This window comes from Gopherus evgoodei, chromosome 9 (genome assembly GCF_007399415.2).
Source record: "Gopherus evgoodei ecotype Sinaloan lineage chromosome 9, rGopEvg1_v1.p, whole genome shotgun sequence".
NCBI classification, from domain to species: domain Eukaryota; kingdom Metazoa; phylum Chordata; order Testudines; family Testudinidae; genus Gopherus; species Gopherus evgoodei.
The window spans coordinates 72,253,516-72,269,535 of record NC_044330.1 but is presented as its reverse complement, the minus strand read 5'-3'; the positions used below and the strand labels follow the sequence as shown (position 1 = coordinate 72,269,535).

General features: G+C 41.2%; 1 protein-coding gene across 12 annotated transcripts in view; it reads left to right on the top strand.

Annotated features, from left to right (window-relative positions):
• Nucleotides 1–16,020, top strand: part of DIAPH2 (diaphanous related formin 2) — an 867,723-nt gene that overhangs the window by 220,427 nt on the left and 631,276 nt on the right. For all 12 annotated transcript variants that reach the window (XM_030576660.1, XM_030576662.1, XM_030576661.1 and 9 more), the window contains 2 exons: nt 1,072–1,365; nt 11,049–11,163. In XM_030576660.1, the coding sequence (XP_030432520.1) occupies nt 1,072–1,365; nt 11,049–11,163 (409 nt within the window). The remainder of the gene's footprint in view (nt 1–1,071; nt 1,366–11,048; nt 11,164–16,020) is intronic.

Sequence of the window (16,020 nt, the reverse complement as noted above, 5' to 3'; positions counted from 1 at the left end):
TACTTGACATCTCACTAGAGAGTATAAACTTAGCAAGATAATCTGCGGTTGCTTACATTAAAGAAGGGGAAATATCTCTGAAATGAAATCGCACCGCTTCTTGTTATCCTCTTAACTCTGGGATGGGGGCAAGAGCTTTTCACACAGCTGGTCTGAGCGTTGGTCACACTTTTGATTCTTCAGCTTCTTGTTGTCTTGAGTGCAGGGGACTGGACTAAAGTTTGATTCATTTCAAGGACTTCATTTCTTTATTTGGCCCTACTATTGATTGGGATCCCCTCCTTTTAAACAATTTCTCTTAATATCTGAAAGTTATACCCACTATGAAAAGGTTGGCAAACATGTGTTTCTGAATTCTAAGTCTGACGTTCCTAGTGACTTGCTGTTTGATCCTGGACAAATGCAAAATGGTTGAGGGAGGGAAGGGGAGACTTGCCTAAGAGAAGTGTTGGAATAAGAGGCACATTTTAAATGGGAATGTGGTGCCTGAGTATCCTTTGTCTTTGAAACTCTCCCCCTACCTGGTTAGTGTTAGTAAGTATTAATGCTGATTTTTGCTTATTTGGCATCCTGGAATGCCTAGATTATCTGATTTAGGGGGGAAATATTTATATAATCATGATGATAGTGAAGATGGTAAGATACTCCTTTAAATGTTAGCTACAAGGACTGTTTCATTGCAGGCAATCTGTAGTGGTGTAATATGCAGCAACCGTTTACTAAGGTAGGTAACCTAGCATTTTTGTTGATATAGCGGAAGCCAATTAATGTCATTATTTGCCAATGATTCATGTAAAACCCTACTAAGTATAGGGAGAAAATATGGTCATCTTAGACATCAATAGGGCCGGGAAATGCTTATACTTTAAAGTACAAATTGTAAAAGTTACTTGTCATAAGTACGGTAGGTTTTAAAAACAATTTTTTCTGAGTACTTGTAGATATCTGAGAAATGCTGTTTGTTACCCTGAAATAGAGATAGATATAACATAGAAATAGCCAGGTCAGTTTATTTATCAAAGCTTTTTTTCAAAATTAAAATAAATAAATAACTTCATCCTTAAATTTCAGGGTTCATTACTGTCAGCTGGTCAGCCTACATCAGGGGCTCCTCCTTCATCACCTCCACCGCCACCACCTCCTTTACCTGGTGTAATCCCACCTCCACCTCCACCTCCACCTCCACCTCCTTTGCCTGGGGGAGGCGTACCTCCACCACCGCCTCTGTTTGGTGGCCCTCCACTACCGCCGCCTCTTGGGGGCATACCTCCTCCTCCAGGAGCTCCAGCATCTCTGCCTTATGGAATGAAGGAAAAGAAAAAGTATAAACCTGAGGTCTCTATGAAGAGAATCAATTGGTCAAAGGTATCTAAGTATTTTTCTCCTTATTGTGGGGTAGGCCTTTGAGAGAAAAGAGGGTGAAATTTGTGGAGACAACACAAAAAAAACAAAAACCAACAACAAACCCTCTGAGAATTCCATCTGTTCATGCTGTGACCAGGGGTTTAAGCAAGTCTGTCTGTGGGAGGCATGGTTTGGGGATGATGTAGTTTTGGGAAAGTGGATTGTAGCTCCAGCACGTTGCGGGTTAATCCTCCCCTTCTTCAGATATAGTCTAAATATTTGGTTGCTTTGGCTGTGTGCTATTTTCCAGAGTTTGTCTTTCAGTAATCTCAGAACATAAGTAGCTTTAGGTCATCATCCATTCATCTTTTTAAAAAGTTCGCTTGGGAATTTTCTTGAAATTTAGAAGAAACAACCTTTAATGTTTAATATTAGAAGAAACAGACTTTAATATTTTTTGTGTCAATGATGTATACAAGCTTATATTTCCATTATTTTCTATCTCACGGGCAGGATTTTTAAACAATCTCTGTTTTAAACAGATAGCTAAGGGTAAATATTTTTTTACCTGTAAAGGGGTAACACCAGTAACCTGAAACACCTGACCAGAGGACCAATCAGGAAACAAGACTTTTTCAGATCTGGGTGGAGGGAAGTTTGTGTGTGAGTTCTTTGTTCTTTTACTTGGGTCTGACCCTCTCGGCTCTGAGAGTGATCTTTCTATCTCCTGGCTTTCTAATCTTTTGTTTCCAAGTTGTAAGTACAAGAATAGTAAAACAACAATAGGTTTATATTGTTTTCTTTTGTATTTACATGTGTGTAGTTGCTGGAATATGTTAAATTATATTCTATTTGGATAAGGCTGTTTGTTTATTTTTTTCTTTTAAGCAAATGACCCTGTATTTGTCACCTTAATACAGAGAGACCATTTTTATGTATTTTTTCTTTCTTTTTATATAAAGCTTTCTTTTTAAGAGTTTTTGAAGTTTTTCTTTAGTGGAGACTTCAGGGAATTGAGTCTGCAGCTCACCAGGAAATTGGTGGAAGGAAGAAGTCAGGGGGAAAATCTCTTTGTGTTAGATTTACTAACCTGACTTTGCATACCCTCTGGGTGAGGGGGGAAGTACTTGTGTTTCCAGGACTGGAAACAGGGAGGGTGGAGTCCCTCTGTTTAGATTTACGGAGCTTGCTTCTGTATATCTCTCCAGGAACCCAGGGAGGGAACACCCGGAGGGAGGAAGGGAAATGGTTTATTCCCCTTTGTTGTGAGACTCAAGAAATCTGAGTCTGGGGGTCCCCCAGGGAAGGTTTTGGGGAGACCACAGTGAGCTAGGCACTGTATAATCCCTGGCTGGTGGCAGCTTTACCAGGTCCAAGCTGGTAACTAAGCTTGGAGGTTTTCATGCTAACACCCATATTTTGGACGCTAAGGTCCAGATCTGGGAAAAATGTTATGACAATCTCACTACAGAGAATCTGTTGTGGGGTGTAGCTGCCCTATAGTGGCATCCTATCCTTACCTACCCCCCCCCTCCCCCCCGTTGGTTGTGTAGTGTGGAGATGGCCTTCATTACCTCAAATTTCCCTCCCTGAGGTTGCTTTCCTCAATTTTCCAGACACCAGCCTGTGCTGGCACTGTGGTTTAGTCCTCTGTCCAGGTTCTAAACCTCTTTCAGGGTAACAAAACTCCAAGTAAAATGTCACAAACAAACAAAAAGTTTCTTCTGCTCTTCACTTGTGTTCAGCCTGTCCTCTGGGCCCTGTTCCCAGCCCCTTACTGAGCTACTTTTGAGAGTCTGATATAGAGGACTTGGCCCTTAGGCTTGTTCCCCTGACTTATTGTTTTCAGACCCTTGCTGGATCTGTGCTTTGCCTTTCCCTGTACTGGTACAGAGCCCTATTTTGGGGCTTCCCACAGGAGCCTATGCAGTTCCTATGGGTTCTTGCTCTAGATGGATCTCACTAGTCCTTTTGTAAGGCCCAGATGTCCATTAATCTGTCACCTGACCCTCCTTAGTCCTGCTACCTCAGGCTGGGAAGCAGCTAACTAATTAAGGTGCAAGTGTGACTGGCCCCATCTCTCTAAAAGGGCGAGTCATCATGTGACAGTATAATTTTAAAATCAACTTCTTGTCATTTACATGGAAACTTCATGGATGCTCTGTGGTTTTATTATGCATTGTTAAGGTATGTGGTTAAAGAAAATTAGCAGAATTGTATTCTATTTTTAGATTGCTTATATGTTTGTGCCACCTGTCGTGAATGTGATGGAATACTTGGCTAAAATTTGATTTGCATAACTTTTATTTGTGTTGCCTGTGGTCAGTTGCACAAAACACCCTTTAACGACACTTGTCCCATATCTGTCACTGTGAAAGATAAACCATTTCTCTAAAAAAAGATATTTATGTTACTTCTGGAAGTTGCAAAGTCTATCAAATATGTTGTAAAAGCTATAGTGTTAGAAAACATCTGTTCTTTATTGTATGCGGGGCCAACAAAATTGCAATGGAAGCCCACTATTGTGTGATCTTCAGTTTCTGCAATCTTGCAAATTAAGTAGGGCCTTAAGTATAATACAAATCACTTCAATTTTAGATATAGTAATAATGTTTAGATAAATAAAATCTTTTATATTTTGTTATTTGGATGTTGGAACATTCAAGAACAACTTGTTAATTTTATCTACAAATTAAATCATTACCTAATAACATAGAGATGTAATTCACCTTCATTATAAGTATAACGATGAAGAGCAAATAAGAAACAAACAGGGAAAGAATGATTGTGTAAGCCTTTTAGAGTAGATGTAATCCATTCTGTGGACTTTTCAAAAATCAGTGTTTGAATGCTTTTAGCAAGCTTCTTAGGTCTACAGAGTGCTTAGAGTACGTGCATAAAATCTCATGTAGTTTTGTGTACTGGGAATCCTGTTATATGCACTATAACGATACTCTCAAAATTACATCTCTCTCGGTGTATAGTGGGATGATCATCATTAGTCTACATCATACTTGTTGAGATTCTAATAGAAGAAGTTATGAAAAGGTATTGAGTTGGAGGATGTACGTTGTGAAAAATAGAGTTGAGATTGAAAATTTGTTTGCAGCTGGAGGTATAAACATTCATCTGACCAAACAGTAGAATGTATGCATGCTCTCTAAATTACTTCTGGGTTGTTTTTTGGGAGTAAAAGCAGTTGCATAGTCAGTGCTGATCTCTGGAGGCAGGTCATCACACCCGCCCCCCTACCCCGCATCTAGAAAAAAGTGCTGAAGATTCTGCAGGCATTAAAATGGATTAGGTGTGGGCATTGCATTCCCCTTTTCTACTTAACAATACTGTGCATTTGAATGAGAGCAGACAGTGTTTCAGCACATGAAAGGTACAGTAAGCTGTGACAGTATAGCCAGCAGTGCACAATGCGGCCTGGGTCGTCAGAATTAACTGTTGGAGAATGAAGAAGATTACAAGGACAATTTTAACTGGACAGTAATGTTCTTTACTAAATAGTTCAATAGCAATATGCAAGTATGATATGTAACAGTGACCTACTGTCACAAATCTATCAATCTACAAAAGCAGCCCCGAAATAGAACACATCAGTGGATAACCAAAAGTGTTCCTTTCTGGATGCATTCCCCGTCACACATAAGTGATGGGGAGACAAATAGTCACATCTCCAACCTAGCTCTCAAGTTGCTTCCTCTGTGTGGTGAGATACAGTGAGAATACATCTGCAGTTACACGCCTATACCGTCTAGGTGGTCTTGGGGTTATAGCACTTGTCTGGGACTAAAGAGATCTTGGTTAACTTCTGCCAGAGATTTCCTCTGTGACCATAATCTAGTTACTTAATCAGAATGCCTCATTTCTTAATCTGTGAAATGCCAATAGTCCACGTTTATTCAATACCTTCCTGAATTAAGACCCTCCTAAGGTATTTCTCTATTGCCCCTCGGGGCAAAACTAGACCTGGAGCCTCCACACATGGAGTTAATCGGCTGAATATGTGATCTCAAGAATGTTTCAGACTGCAAAGTAAGATTAAAACTACAAAGACTACAAAGAAATCTGGGATGTTGTGAAATGACATTATTTCCTTCTTCTGGAAGGAGGACCAAATTGGGCCCATTGTAGCACTGTCTTCTCATTTGCAGATCATTGTGATACTTTAAGTTCTGTGTCAAGTTCCATTAAGGCAGTGGTTCCCAAACTGGGGTTTGTGAACCCCTGGTGGTCGTGAAATATTACAGGGGGTTCTTGAGAAAAAAATCCCTAATGGTGAACAGAGCTGTCCCTAGGGACCCTGGGCACCATGGGGCCAGCAGCCCAAAGCCCCTGGACTTCCAGGAGCTAAGCAGATCAAAGCAAGCATATCTATTGCACTGAGGAGATTTAAACTTCAAGAATCCTTATAAGAAATGGAAAGGGAAGTGGATATTTTTTGCTGTTTTTAAAATTAAATAGACAACTAGTATTGTTTTTAAAATTATTATGAAGAACAAGTTTAAGCTTTGTTGTAACATGCGTTGTTTGCCTGGACTGCTCAAGACCTGAATGCTTGTGTAGGAGGAACTCTTTAAGTTGGCTTCTTAAATACCTTTATACTGGTTTCACATCTGATACTCCTTGATGAAACATAGGGGCTTTGGCTTCTAACAGGCTTATTCAAAGTGGGACAGGCTACGAAAGTGAGATCTTGGAAGAGTGTTGCCGTTTTCACAATGTAATAAAAATATTGTAATGAGAAATAATAATAATAAATAGTGTGTAATATTTCATGTCATAAAAACAAATTTTATGTTTCCAAGATCACTGTTTTTATAATTTATACTCAGGTAAAGGAGAAGATCCCTGGAAATGTTCATTTTTAGGAAGGGGTTAGCGAGACTTGACATTTTAGTGAAAGGAGTTCACAGGTTGTCAAAGTTTGGGAACCACTTCATTAAGGTTTAAAAAATAAAAAGGTAGGATGATACAGCTATACAGTACTATACAGTACTTTAAAACCTCTGAGCTGAAATATATATATTATGAATTTATATAATTTACCATGAGAATAAGTTTATATTATTTACCATCCTCAGTGTTTTGCCAGAAGACATAGAATGCTTGGAGCTGTTAACAGTTATTCTGAAATATATGTAGCGTATACAAAATAAAAGAAAAAAGAGTTAAAAAACTGACCTTTAAACTAAAATATTTAAAAAGGAATCAAGCTCCAAATAAAAAGTTAGCCTTCTTTTCAATTTTGTTTTTGTTACTCAGTGACTATCTTGAAATACATTTGGGCCTTTCTTATAGTGTTCCCTTTTCTCACCCCTTCTATACTTTTATGTTTAAATAAATTAATATCTGTGTGAGAGTACAAATGGTTGTGGTCATTCCCATCTTTACTACAAAGAGGTGCTTTCTGGTTTACTCTTTTTTACCACTTTATTCTTCCCGTTTAAGCTTCTGTATTGAGGAGGCTAATATTGCTGTTGCAGATAGATCTATTTTCTTGGTTTACAGAGTGCCAAAATATCCAGATGTCTTGTTATATTTTCATAGAATATCAGGGTTGGAAGGGACCTCAGGAGATCATCTAGTCCAAACCCTTGCTCAAAGCGGGGCAAATTCCCAGCCTTTTTTTTTTTTTTTTTTAAAAACCCAGTTCTCTAAATGGCCCCCTCAAGGATTGAAATCACAACCCTGGGTTTAGCAGGCCAATGTTCAAACCACTGAGCTATCTCTCCCCTCCCTCCCCCTTGTGAATCCTTTACAATTCCTGGGCTGGCTATATGAGGTTACTAAAAAGAGTTTTGCAACACTTTCAGTCTTCCCAGGAACGCACTAATTTAGCAATGCTCTCATTCCAGGAAATTCAGAATGAAGTTTAGTATTTGAATCCTATCCCTTACATGCTGTGCTGTCATTAGACTTCTTGACTTTCCCTCACATGATTGTTTTAACTAAACTTGTGATAGACTGAAAAATGAGTTGGATCGAAGTATTGTAGCCTGCATCTGGTAATCTAAAATATGTTTAATCTTAAATTACATTTAATTTAGAAATCTTGATGCCTTTGTTCCCCCAAATGATGGGGCCAGACAATATAGTTCTCTCCTCCTTCATCTCAGCTATATGAAATAAAAGCAATAATTCCTGTTGCTGATGCCAAAATAGTGACAGTGTCAGTGCTTGATGGTCTGTCATAGAGAACTGAAGAGCTAGATTGCCGCTGCTGTAAACTCAGAGAAAATATAGGCATTTTTATGTCCATATTAAATTCTAAGTATATTGTTTTCAAAACCAGAGGTTTTTCATGAAGTTATAATTAATCAGTTAGTCAAATTGTCTTTTAGAATATCTCCCACCCCTCCTCCATAGCCATTGTTAATGTTAAATGCTATTCTTATAAATATACAAATATCTAATTTATTTTGGCTGAGCTCTGTCTTATTCACAGCATGAATTCCTATGGGTTGCCTTTATGCTGTTTAAGAAATGTATTGTACGTTATCTACTTTTAAGTTGTGGACTTAGCATTGAGTTGCCCGCTTGTTCTTGTATTATTACAAAGGACAAATAGTGCAATATATATATTGCACTATTTGTTCTTTGTAATATATATATACTTTTCAATTATTTCAATTATTTTGTGCTTCTGTACCAGATTTTCTGGTGTGACAGCTCCTGCATTCCTGTTTCATTGTTCTCATAGTCTAGCTAAGCAACTGATTAAGACATGGAACAGAGTTGTGGGTGGGGGGAAGAAAACAAGCGTTAAATTGATATGCTGTGTGAGTGGAGGGCATATGGATTAAGACTTAAACCAGGGATCGGTAACCTTTGTCACGTGGCCTGACAAGGTAAGCCGCCTGACAAGGTAAGCCCCCTGGCGGGCCAGGCCGGTTTGTTTACCTGTCGCGCCTGCAGGTTTGGCTGATCACAGCTCCCACTGCCCACGGTTCGCCATTCCATGCCAGTGGGGGCCTGGACCTAAATTTGACCTAAATCGTCCTTGCTGCAGATTAAGCTGATGGCTTTTTGTCCTGCCTTCAGTGGACATAGAGCAGAATTGCTCACAGTTCTCTTTCTAGAGCCCTTACGTGTTTGAAGTTTAACCGATTCCCACACCCCATCATTCTTTTTTTCAAGACTAAACATACCCATATTTTTAAACCATTCCTCATATATCATGTTTTTTAAGCCTTTTTTATTGTTCTTCTGTGGACTCTCTCTGGTTTGTCCACATATTTCTTAGCGTGCCATCCTCAATTATACTCCATCCGAGTCTTCACCAGTGCCAAGAAGAGCAGGACAGTTACCTCTCTTATCTTACATATACCACTCCTGTTAATACATCCCAGACTGTTAGACTTTTTGACTATTATAAGTGCATATTTTTTGTCTGATATTAGGGAAGGAATTGGTAAATATGTGGGAACCCAATGGGGTATGTAGAGAGGAAGCCAAGCTAACTATCACCATGTTCTAGCTGATGTCCAGTGCAAGTACTTGGAGTATGAAAACACTTGCAGCTGTACAGCGCTGCTACGGGAGCGCTCCCCGCAGCAGCACTTTGAAGTGCGAGTGTGGTCACGGCGCCAGCTCTGGGAGAGAGCTCTCCCAGCGCTGCAGGTACTCCATCTCCGCATAGAGATTAGCTTACAGCGCTGGGAGCCACACTTCCAGCGCTGTGACACTGTTTACAGCATCCTAAGGCGCTTTACAGTGCTGTAACTTGCTGCGCTTAGGGGGGTGTTTTTTCACACCCCTGAGCGAGAAAGTTGCAGTGCTGTGAAGCGCCAGTGTAGCCAAGGCCTTGTTATAGAAGGGGTATGGTGATCATATAAAATGAATAGAAATGGGATTTGGAGGAAAGCATCATTTATGGAAGCTAGGAAAGGGAGGTTTCAGGGCTACTAATGTTTGGTACAGTGAGGAACCAATCCCCTTCCTTTTCCACCCCCTTTGCACTTACATGAGGGGAGGATTGCAGCCTTCCACCTCCCCCCAGTAGTGTGAACAATTAAGGAAACGGTGACTTGCACTGTACAATTAATATGTGGATACTCCCAGATATTTTAGGTGAATGAAGTTGCAGCCTAATTAAACCACAGCCATTGCCTTCTGTCTTTCTTTTGACGTGGCTGGACAAAGGTGCAGCTCTAATTATTGCAACAAAGTTGTGCTCAGTAATGCCAACGATGAAATTCCTATAACTGTCTCCTTACATTTATCCATGTATGCACAAAATAGAGAAGAATGTAGGACCCATAGGCCCTGTAAACTACCATCTTCTTTTTGCATGCTTGTTTTTAATCTTAGGGGTAGGGCAGGGGTTGAGAGTTGATAAATCATTTGCCTGGATAGTGGTAAATTCTTGATCCTAGTAAGTAAGTAAGTAAATAAATAAAAATGTTACCTCTGTGTAGCTTCCATTGTCTGTTCCTAAGAGTAAAAAGTCTTAATGATATGAATGCTGGGCTATTCTTTTTTTTACATCGAATAATGATGCCTTCAAAGCAGGAGTGACATATTGTAAGGAGGGTTGGATCTTTATTTTCTGGACAATTTCTAGTTTTCAGGTTCTTTTTTAGCAGTTCCAATGTAATTAATCATCCACCACTGATAGGTACCCAAATCCCTTTGAGAGAAAGTGGGCGGGTTTGGGGGAGGTTGTTTTTAGTGTTTTAGCATTGAAGAAGATATAACAGTTCACTTTGAAAAATATATAAGTATGCTTAAGTGGACAATTAGGAGTGTTTTAAAAATAAATTTTGTTGAGATAGCTGATGCTGAAAAACAAGCTGTAATTAAATATCATTATGTCCTTTGCTGTTAGGAACAGACAATGGAAGCTCTGCAGATGATTTTTTGTGGGGAGAATGTCAAGAACATATCACTATCCAGACAAATAATTTATCTTCTCTTAACCCTTTAACTATTCCTAAAATTAAAAACAAGCACATAAAAAGCATTGGATAATTTATAGTAACTAAGTGAGTGGTGTCACAATGATTTCACTTCTTCATGAAATTGGAATACGTATCTATAATTTTTAAAAAAAAATGTGTTAGAATTTAAATGTTTCCTGTTTTATAATGTGGAAAATTGTTCAAACACTAGATAAAAAGACATTGAATTTAAAGGTGACTTTTAAAAATGTATTTCAAGTAAATATATATTGTGTCTTTTAAGGTAAAGGATATCAGTCCTTAAAAATATTAAGCAAGTTTGTGTAGGCAAGGCCTTATTCTTGTCTCCTTCTGTCCTAAGGCTTGTCTTCACTGTGTCAGTGTACAGCACTTGGGTTTAAATTCTAGTTTGCACCAGTGTGTTTCACACAAACTGGCCTGTGTGATTCTGTTTGACTTGACACCCAACTATTGTGCACTGACACACTGTGAAGACAAGCCCTTAGAGTTTGCAATTCAAAGGTGCTTAATATCTTTGTCCCATTGATTTCAGTGGTGCCCAACATTTCTGAAAAGCAAACCCCTTGTCCAGGTTCCTATAAATGGCGTTAGATGTCAAGAGTACGGCGTACATTTGAAAATTGTCACCATTTTTTCACTTGTTGGAATGCTTTTTAAATATCTACTAAGTTTAAACCAAATCTTACATTAGGAAAATCACCCATTGACTGATTGAATATTTGAAGTCTGAGTAGTTACTAACTTGAAGAATTAATGTTTTGCTTTTCATTTCAGGTTGAACCCCAGGACATATTGGAAAACTGCTTTTGGTTAAAAGTTAGAGAGGATAAATTTGAAAATCCAGATCTGTTTGCAAAACTGGTGCTTACCTTTGGTACACAGATGAAAGGTAAATATACTTGTTCCTTAATTTGAAGCACTTATAAATGTAACTTGGTTTTAATAAATCTCTGTGGTATAAGAAAATATTTTCAATGGAAAAAAGTAGTACTGCAATTCATTTTATAGATCGGAATGTTAAAGAGTGTAGGTTATAGACTGTTACCATAGTAACATAAAATAAAATTTTAAAACGTGCATTTTATTAGCTACGTAGGGCATGGACTGCTTTATTGCATTGTTCTTGGAGTTAAGTTTTTTTTTTTGCATTTAGAAAAATTACAGTGTACATTACTTACTACATGAATAGCCATCGTTCATTGTTTTCAAAATTGTGATACATTTGCATTTCTAATGCATACCAATATAGGAAATGTTCTAATTGAAACAAGATGTTGTTTAAGTAGTATTTTTAACTGAGAACTCACTATCCTTGAAATTTGAAAATACCGAATTCAGTTTTTTTTATTGTTGAAATTTTCATGATATACAACTTCAGAATAATCTGCCAACATTACCAGATCTTTAAAATTAGAGGGAAGCTACAATAGTCTTCTTGTAAACTATACATAGATATAGAAACACAAAAGTTAGAAAACTTGTGTGTATGTGTAATGCCAACAGACCCCAGTTGTCGGGATAGAACCCAGGGCCTCTGGAACTAAATGCATGAGCCTCATGAGCTAAAAGCCAACTGGTTGTTAGCTAAGGTTGTAGAGCAGACTCATAATCAATCAATCAGTCTATCTCTCTCAGTTGTTGCTGTTAGATGGGACAGAAAACCACACCCAGAAGGTGTGATGTGCATATATGTGATTTGTGTATCTATTTGTCCTAGAGGTTTCTTTTATATTATTTAAACTCTTTGTCATTGTATAATATTCAGCATTTTTTTTGCTTATTTTAAAAAACCAAATGAAATGAATGTGTTGATTGACCATGGCAGAGAGAACAATGCACTAGAAAAGTAATTTTGTGCCAGAAATTTCCATATAGTCAAAATAAGATTGATGCAAGTGGCGTTTCAATAGTTCATTTCTGCTAACATTTAGGCTTACTAATTAGTTTATTTCTGAAGGACATACTTGCTTTCTCAATATGGAATAATTTATGTCAGTGTTTCAATTTCAAAAAACCTGAGACGTAGTTGACTGACAGTTGAATGGCTTACTGTGGATGTGATTCTTTATAATGTCATCAACTTTTTGTGAGTTTTAAATATAATTTTTATATGCTCTCATCTGAATCTGGATGGAAATTTCTCAAGACAGACGATTGTTCATTATTATTTATTATAAATAATCAATCACTATTTAATGCTTGGGCCATTTGTCAATAGTTACTATGTCAGGCATTCATAAAGTGCAAATACTGTTCAGGTATGGTTCAATAATAACTTATTTATGAGTTAATGAGGCAATTCAACAAATGATAGTCCAAAATGGTGCTAAGTACTAAAATAATAAATTCATGTAGCTACAAATCCTTTTTTCCTCTTTGTCAAGCAGCTAGACTACATTTCAATGCAAGAGCATACAGTTTTGGAAGATTAATGGAGGTCAGATAATCAAGTGTTCTTAGGTCAACTGTGGAAAGATGAGTTAAAGATCAAAACAGCAATCTAAATTTATGCTTGCAAAACAGAATGTGTTTCCTGAAAGAGTGCACATGTTTACACACCTCTCCCTCGATATAACTCTGTCTTCGGGAGCCAAAAAATCTTACTGCATTATAGTTGAAACCGTGTTATATAAAACTTGATTTGGTCTGCTGGAGCGTGCAGCCCCACCCCTCCCCCCGGAGCACTGCTTTACCGCATTATATCTGAATTTATGTTATATCGGGTGGCATTATATTGGGGTAGAGGTGTATCTTTATTTATGCATGCATACATGCAGTTGCTCTTTTTCTTTTTAATGCTGACAGTTGGATTATTTCACAATTATGCATTGTATTTTAACAATAGGGAACTTGGGCTCTGGATGCAAGGGAGTTGGTGTGCTGCCTCATGTTTCGGAAATGACCAGGGATGGAAAGGGTTGCTTTAAAAATACTGTGTAATCTGCTCTTTATTGACTTGTGTAAAAAGAGAGCCTTCTGGTATCTTAACCACATTTTGAACAAGAGTAACAGGAACCATTGTGGTGTTCTTTGAGAGATTGCTCATGTGTATTTCACAATAGGTGTGCATGCTCGCCACATGCATCGGTGCCAGAAGTTTTTCCCCTGGCAGTACCTGTAGGGGAGAGCACCCCAGCGACCCCTGGAGTGGCGCCTCCATGGCACGGAATAAGGGGAGCTACGCGCTCTCCCCACCCTCACTTCCCTCTTACCACCTAGGAAGGTGCATGGGAACTACTCTGCTCCAGCTTTGCTGTAGCTCGTCCCCTGAACTGGTTGTTCGTTCAGTGTTAGTACCTGTAGTTAGTTAGCTGTTCAGTTAGTTAGAGCGCCTGGCACCGCTCCCCATCTACAGGGCACAAGAAGGCAATAAGGACGCCTTCTTTGCAGTGGCATCGAGGAAAATCTGAGGCAGAGGCTAGACCCATGTTGGGCAGCCCTCAATCCCCTCCAGCCTCTAGGCCTCCAACTCACTTAAAGCAGAGCAGCCCGGCGCCGAGATAAACCCGAGGCAGAGGCTAGAACCATGTTGGGCAGTCCTCGTTCCCCTCCAGCCTCTAGGCCTCTGACTCGCGAAGAGTGGAGCAGCCTGGCCACTTCGGACCAGACCTCCCTGGATGTCCGGATGCTCTCCACGCCAGAGGCCCTGCATCCTGGGATGTCCAGAGGCGTCCTGGGATGTCAAGTCCATGCCGGTACCAGGAGTGCCGCCGATGCTTGCCGCACACTCCAGGGCGCCCCAGATCGTTATCGGTCTTGGTCCAGGGAGCGTTCCTGATGCCATTTGCCACCTAGCAACCATTCAGGGCAAAGTCCACATGGATCACCCTCCACTCCCACCTGACTAATTAGTTGGGTGTCGTCCACCGAGACTCAAGGCACCTCTCCATTTCAAGGAGTGAGTACCGACGGGACCGAGGCAGATGTCGCCAAAGGTCCTCATCTTAGAGGATTACCGCAGCCGGCCGCAGCACGGACATCGATGCCATTCCTGCTCAGAATCCCACTCCAAGACCCTCCAGGGCATTGGCCCTGGACGTCGATTGCTGGCTTCTTGCCTCTGCGGGTCCTCCCGTTGGAGCGGATCGCAGAGCAGTTGCTACCAACGGTACCGATCCTCCACATTGAGATCACAGTCCCGTGGTTGGCGTCACTCCAGGCACCGCCGCTCCTCCTGGTCCCCGGACAGCAGCAGGTCATTCGTCAGCTGGCCTCCATTCGCAGTTGTCTTTCCATGGGCCAGGTCAGTCAGGCTGAACAACCGGGCCTGCTGGTGCTGCAGCAAGTGATGTGGCACTGGGCTGTGGCCGACCCAGTGGTACCAGTGGGCACTGTGGCCCCAACGCAGCACAGGTGGGGCCTTACTCGATAGCCGGAACCTCAGAGGTGCCATTGGCTTCTCTCTCCAGACCTCCAAGGAAGGGTTCGGTGGGACGTACATCCTCGGTACCATGCCAGGAGACTGACCAAGTGGTGGACCCTCTGATGCGGGCGTATCGTACTGACCTCCTTTCCCTTCCCGGATGAGGCGATAACGGTCCCACCCCCTCCGTCCCACAGGAGGACTTTAAGGACACCAGGAGCTTTTAAAAAGGGTGACGTCAAACCTCCACTTCCAAGCAGGAGAGATGGAGGAATCCTTGGAGTCCCTGTTCAATGTGCTGTCCTCTTCGGCACTGGGCAGCGTAGTTTTTTGCCTCTCCATGAAAGGGTGGCAAAAATGTCAATGCCTTGTGGCAAACACCAGCCTCGTTGGCCCCCATCTGTAAGAGAGCGGAATGTAAGTACTTTGTACCTGCCAAGGGACACGAGTACCTATATGCCCACCCGGCGCCCAACCCCCTGGTAATCGAGTCGGTCACCCATAGGGAACGGCAGGGCCAGCCAGCCCCTATCCTGAAAGGTTCACGGAGGCTGGAGTCTTTTGGGGAGCCCTCATTTGAGCATGCCCTTGGTCCCATCTCTTGTGGAGGGTGGCCTTCCTGGTTGCATTCACGTTGTACAGGAGGGTCTCAGAGCTCAGGGCCCTGACCTATGAGCCCCCATGCACAGTGTTTCATAAGGACAAGGTCCAGCTCCGCCCATATTCTGTGTTCCTCCCGAATGTGGTCTCTGGTCCTCTGCCCCAAACTGCAGGCATCTAGTGAGGAGCGCCGCCTCCACACTCGACGTGCGGAGCGCTCTGGCATTCTACCTCTAACGGCCTAAGCCATTCAGGAAGTCCTCGCAACTGTTTGTCACCTTGGCTGAGCGCATGAGGGGTCGGTTCATCTGCACTCAGTGCCTCTCCAACTGGATCACTTCATGCACCTGTTCTGCTCTGGTGGGTATTTGCCTGCCACCGATTGTGAAGGCGCATTCGACTCAGGCACAGGCTTCGTCAGCTGCCTTCTTGGCTCACATCCCTGTCCAGGACATTTGCAGGGCCACCACATGGTCTTCAGTTCACACGTTCATCTCGCACTATGTGATCGTCTCCCAAACCAGGGACGATACCGGGTTCGGCAGGGCTGTACTCCGTCCGAGAACTTGTGAACTCCTACCCATGTTCAACAGATATAGCTTGGAATCACGTATTGTGGAAAGCACAAGAGCAATCAATCGAAGAAGAAAAGACAATTACCTTTTCCGTAACTGGTGTTCTTCGAGATGTGTTGCTCATGTCTATTCCATATCCTGCCCTCCTTCCCCTCTGTTGGAGTTGTCTGGCAAGAAGGAATTGAGGGTGGGGGGAACGTGCGGTCCC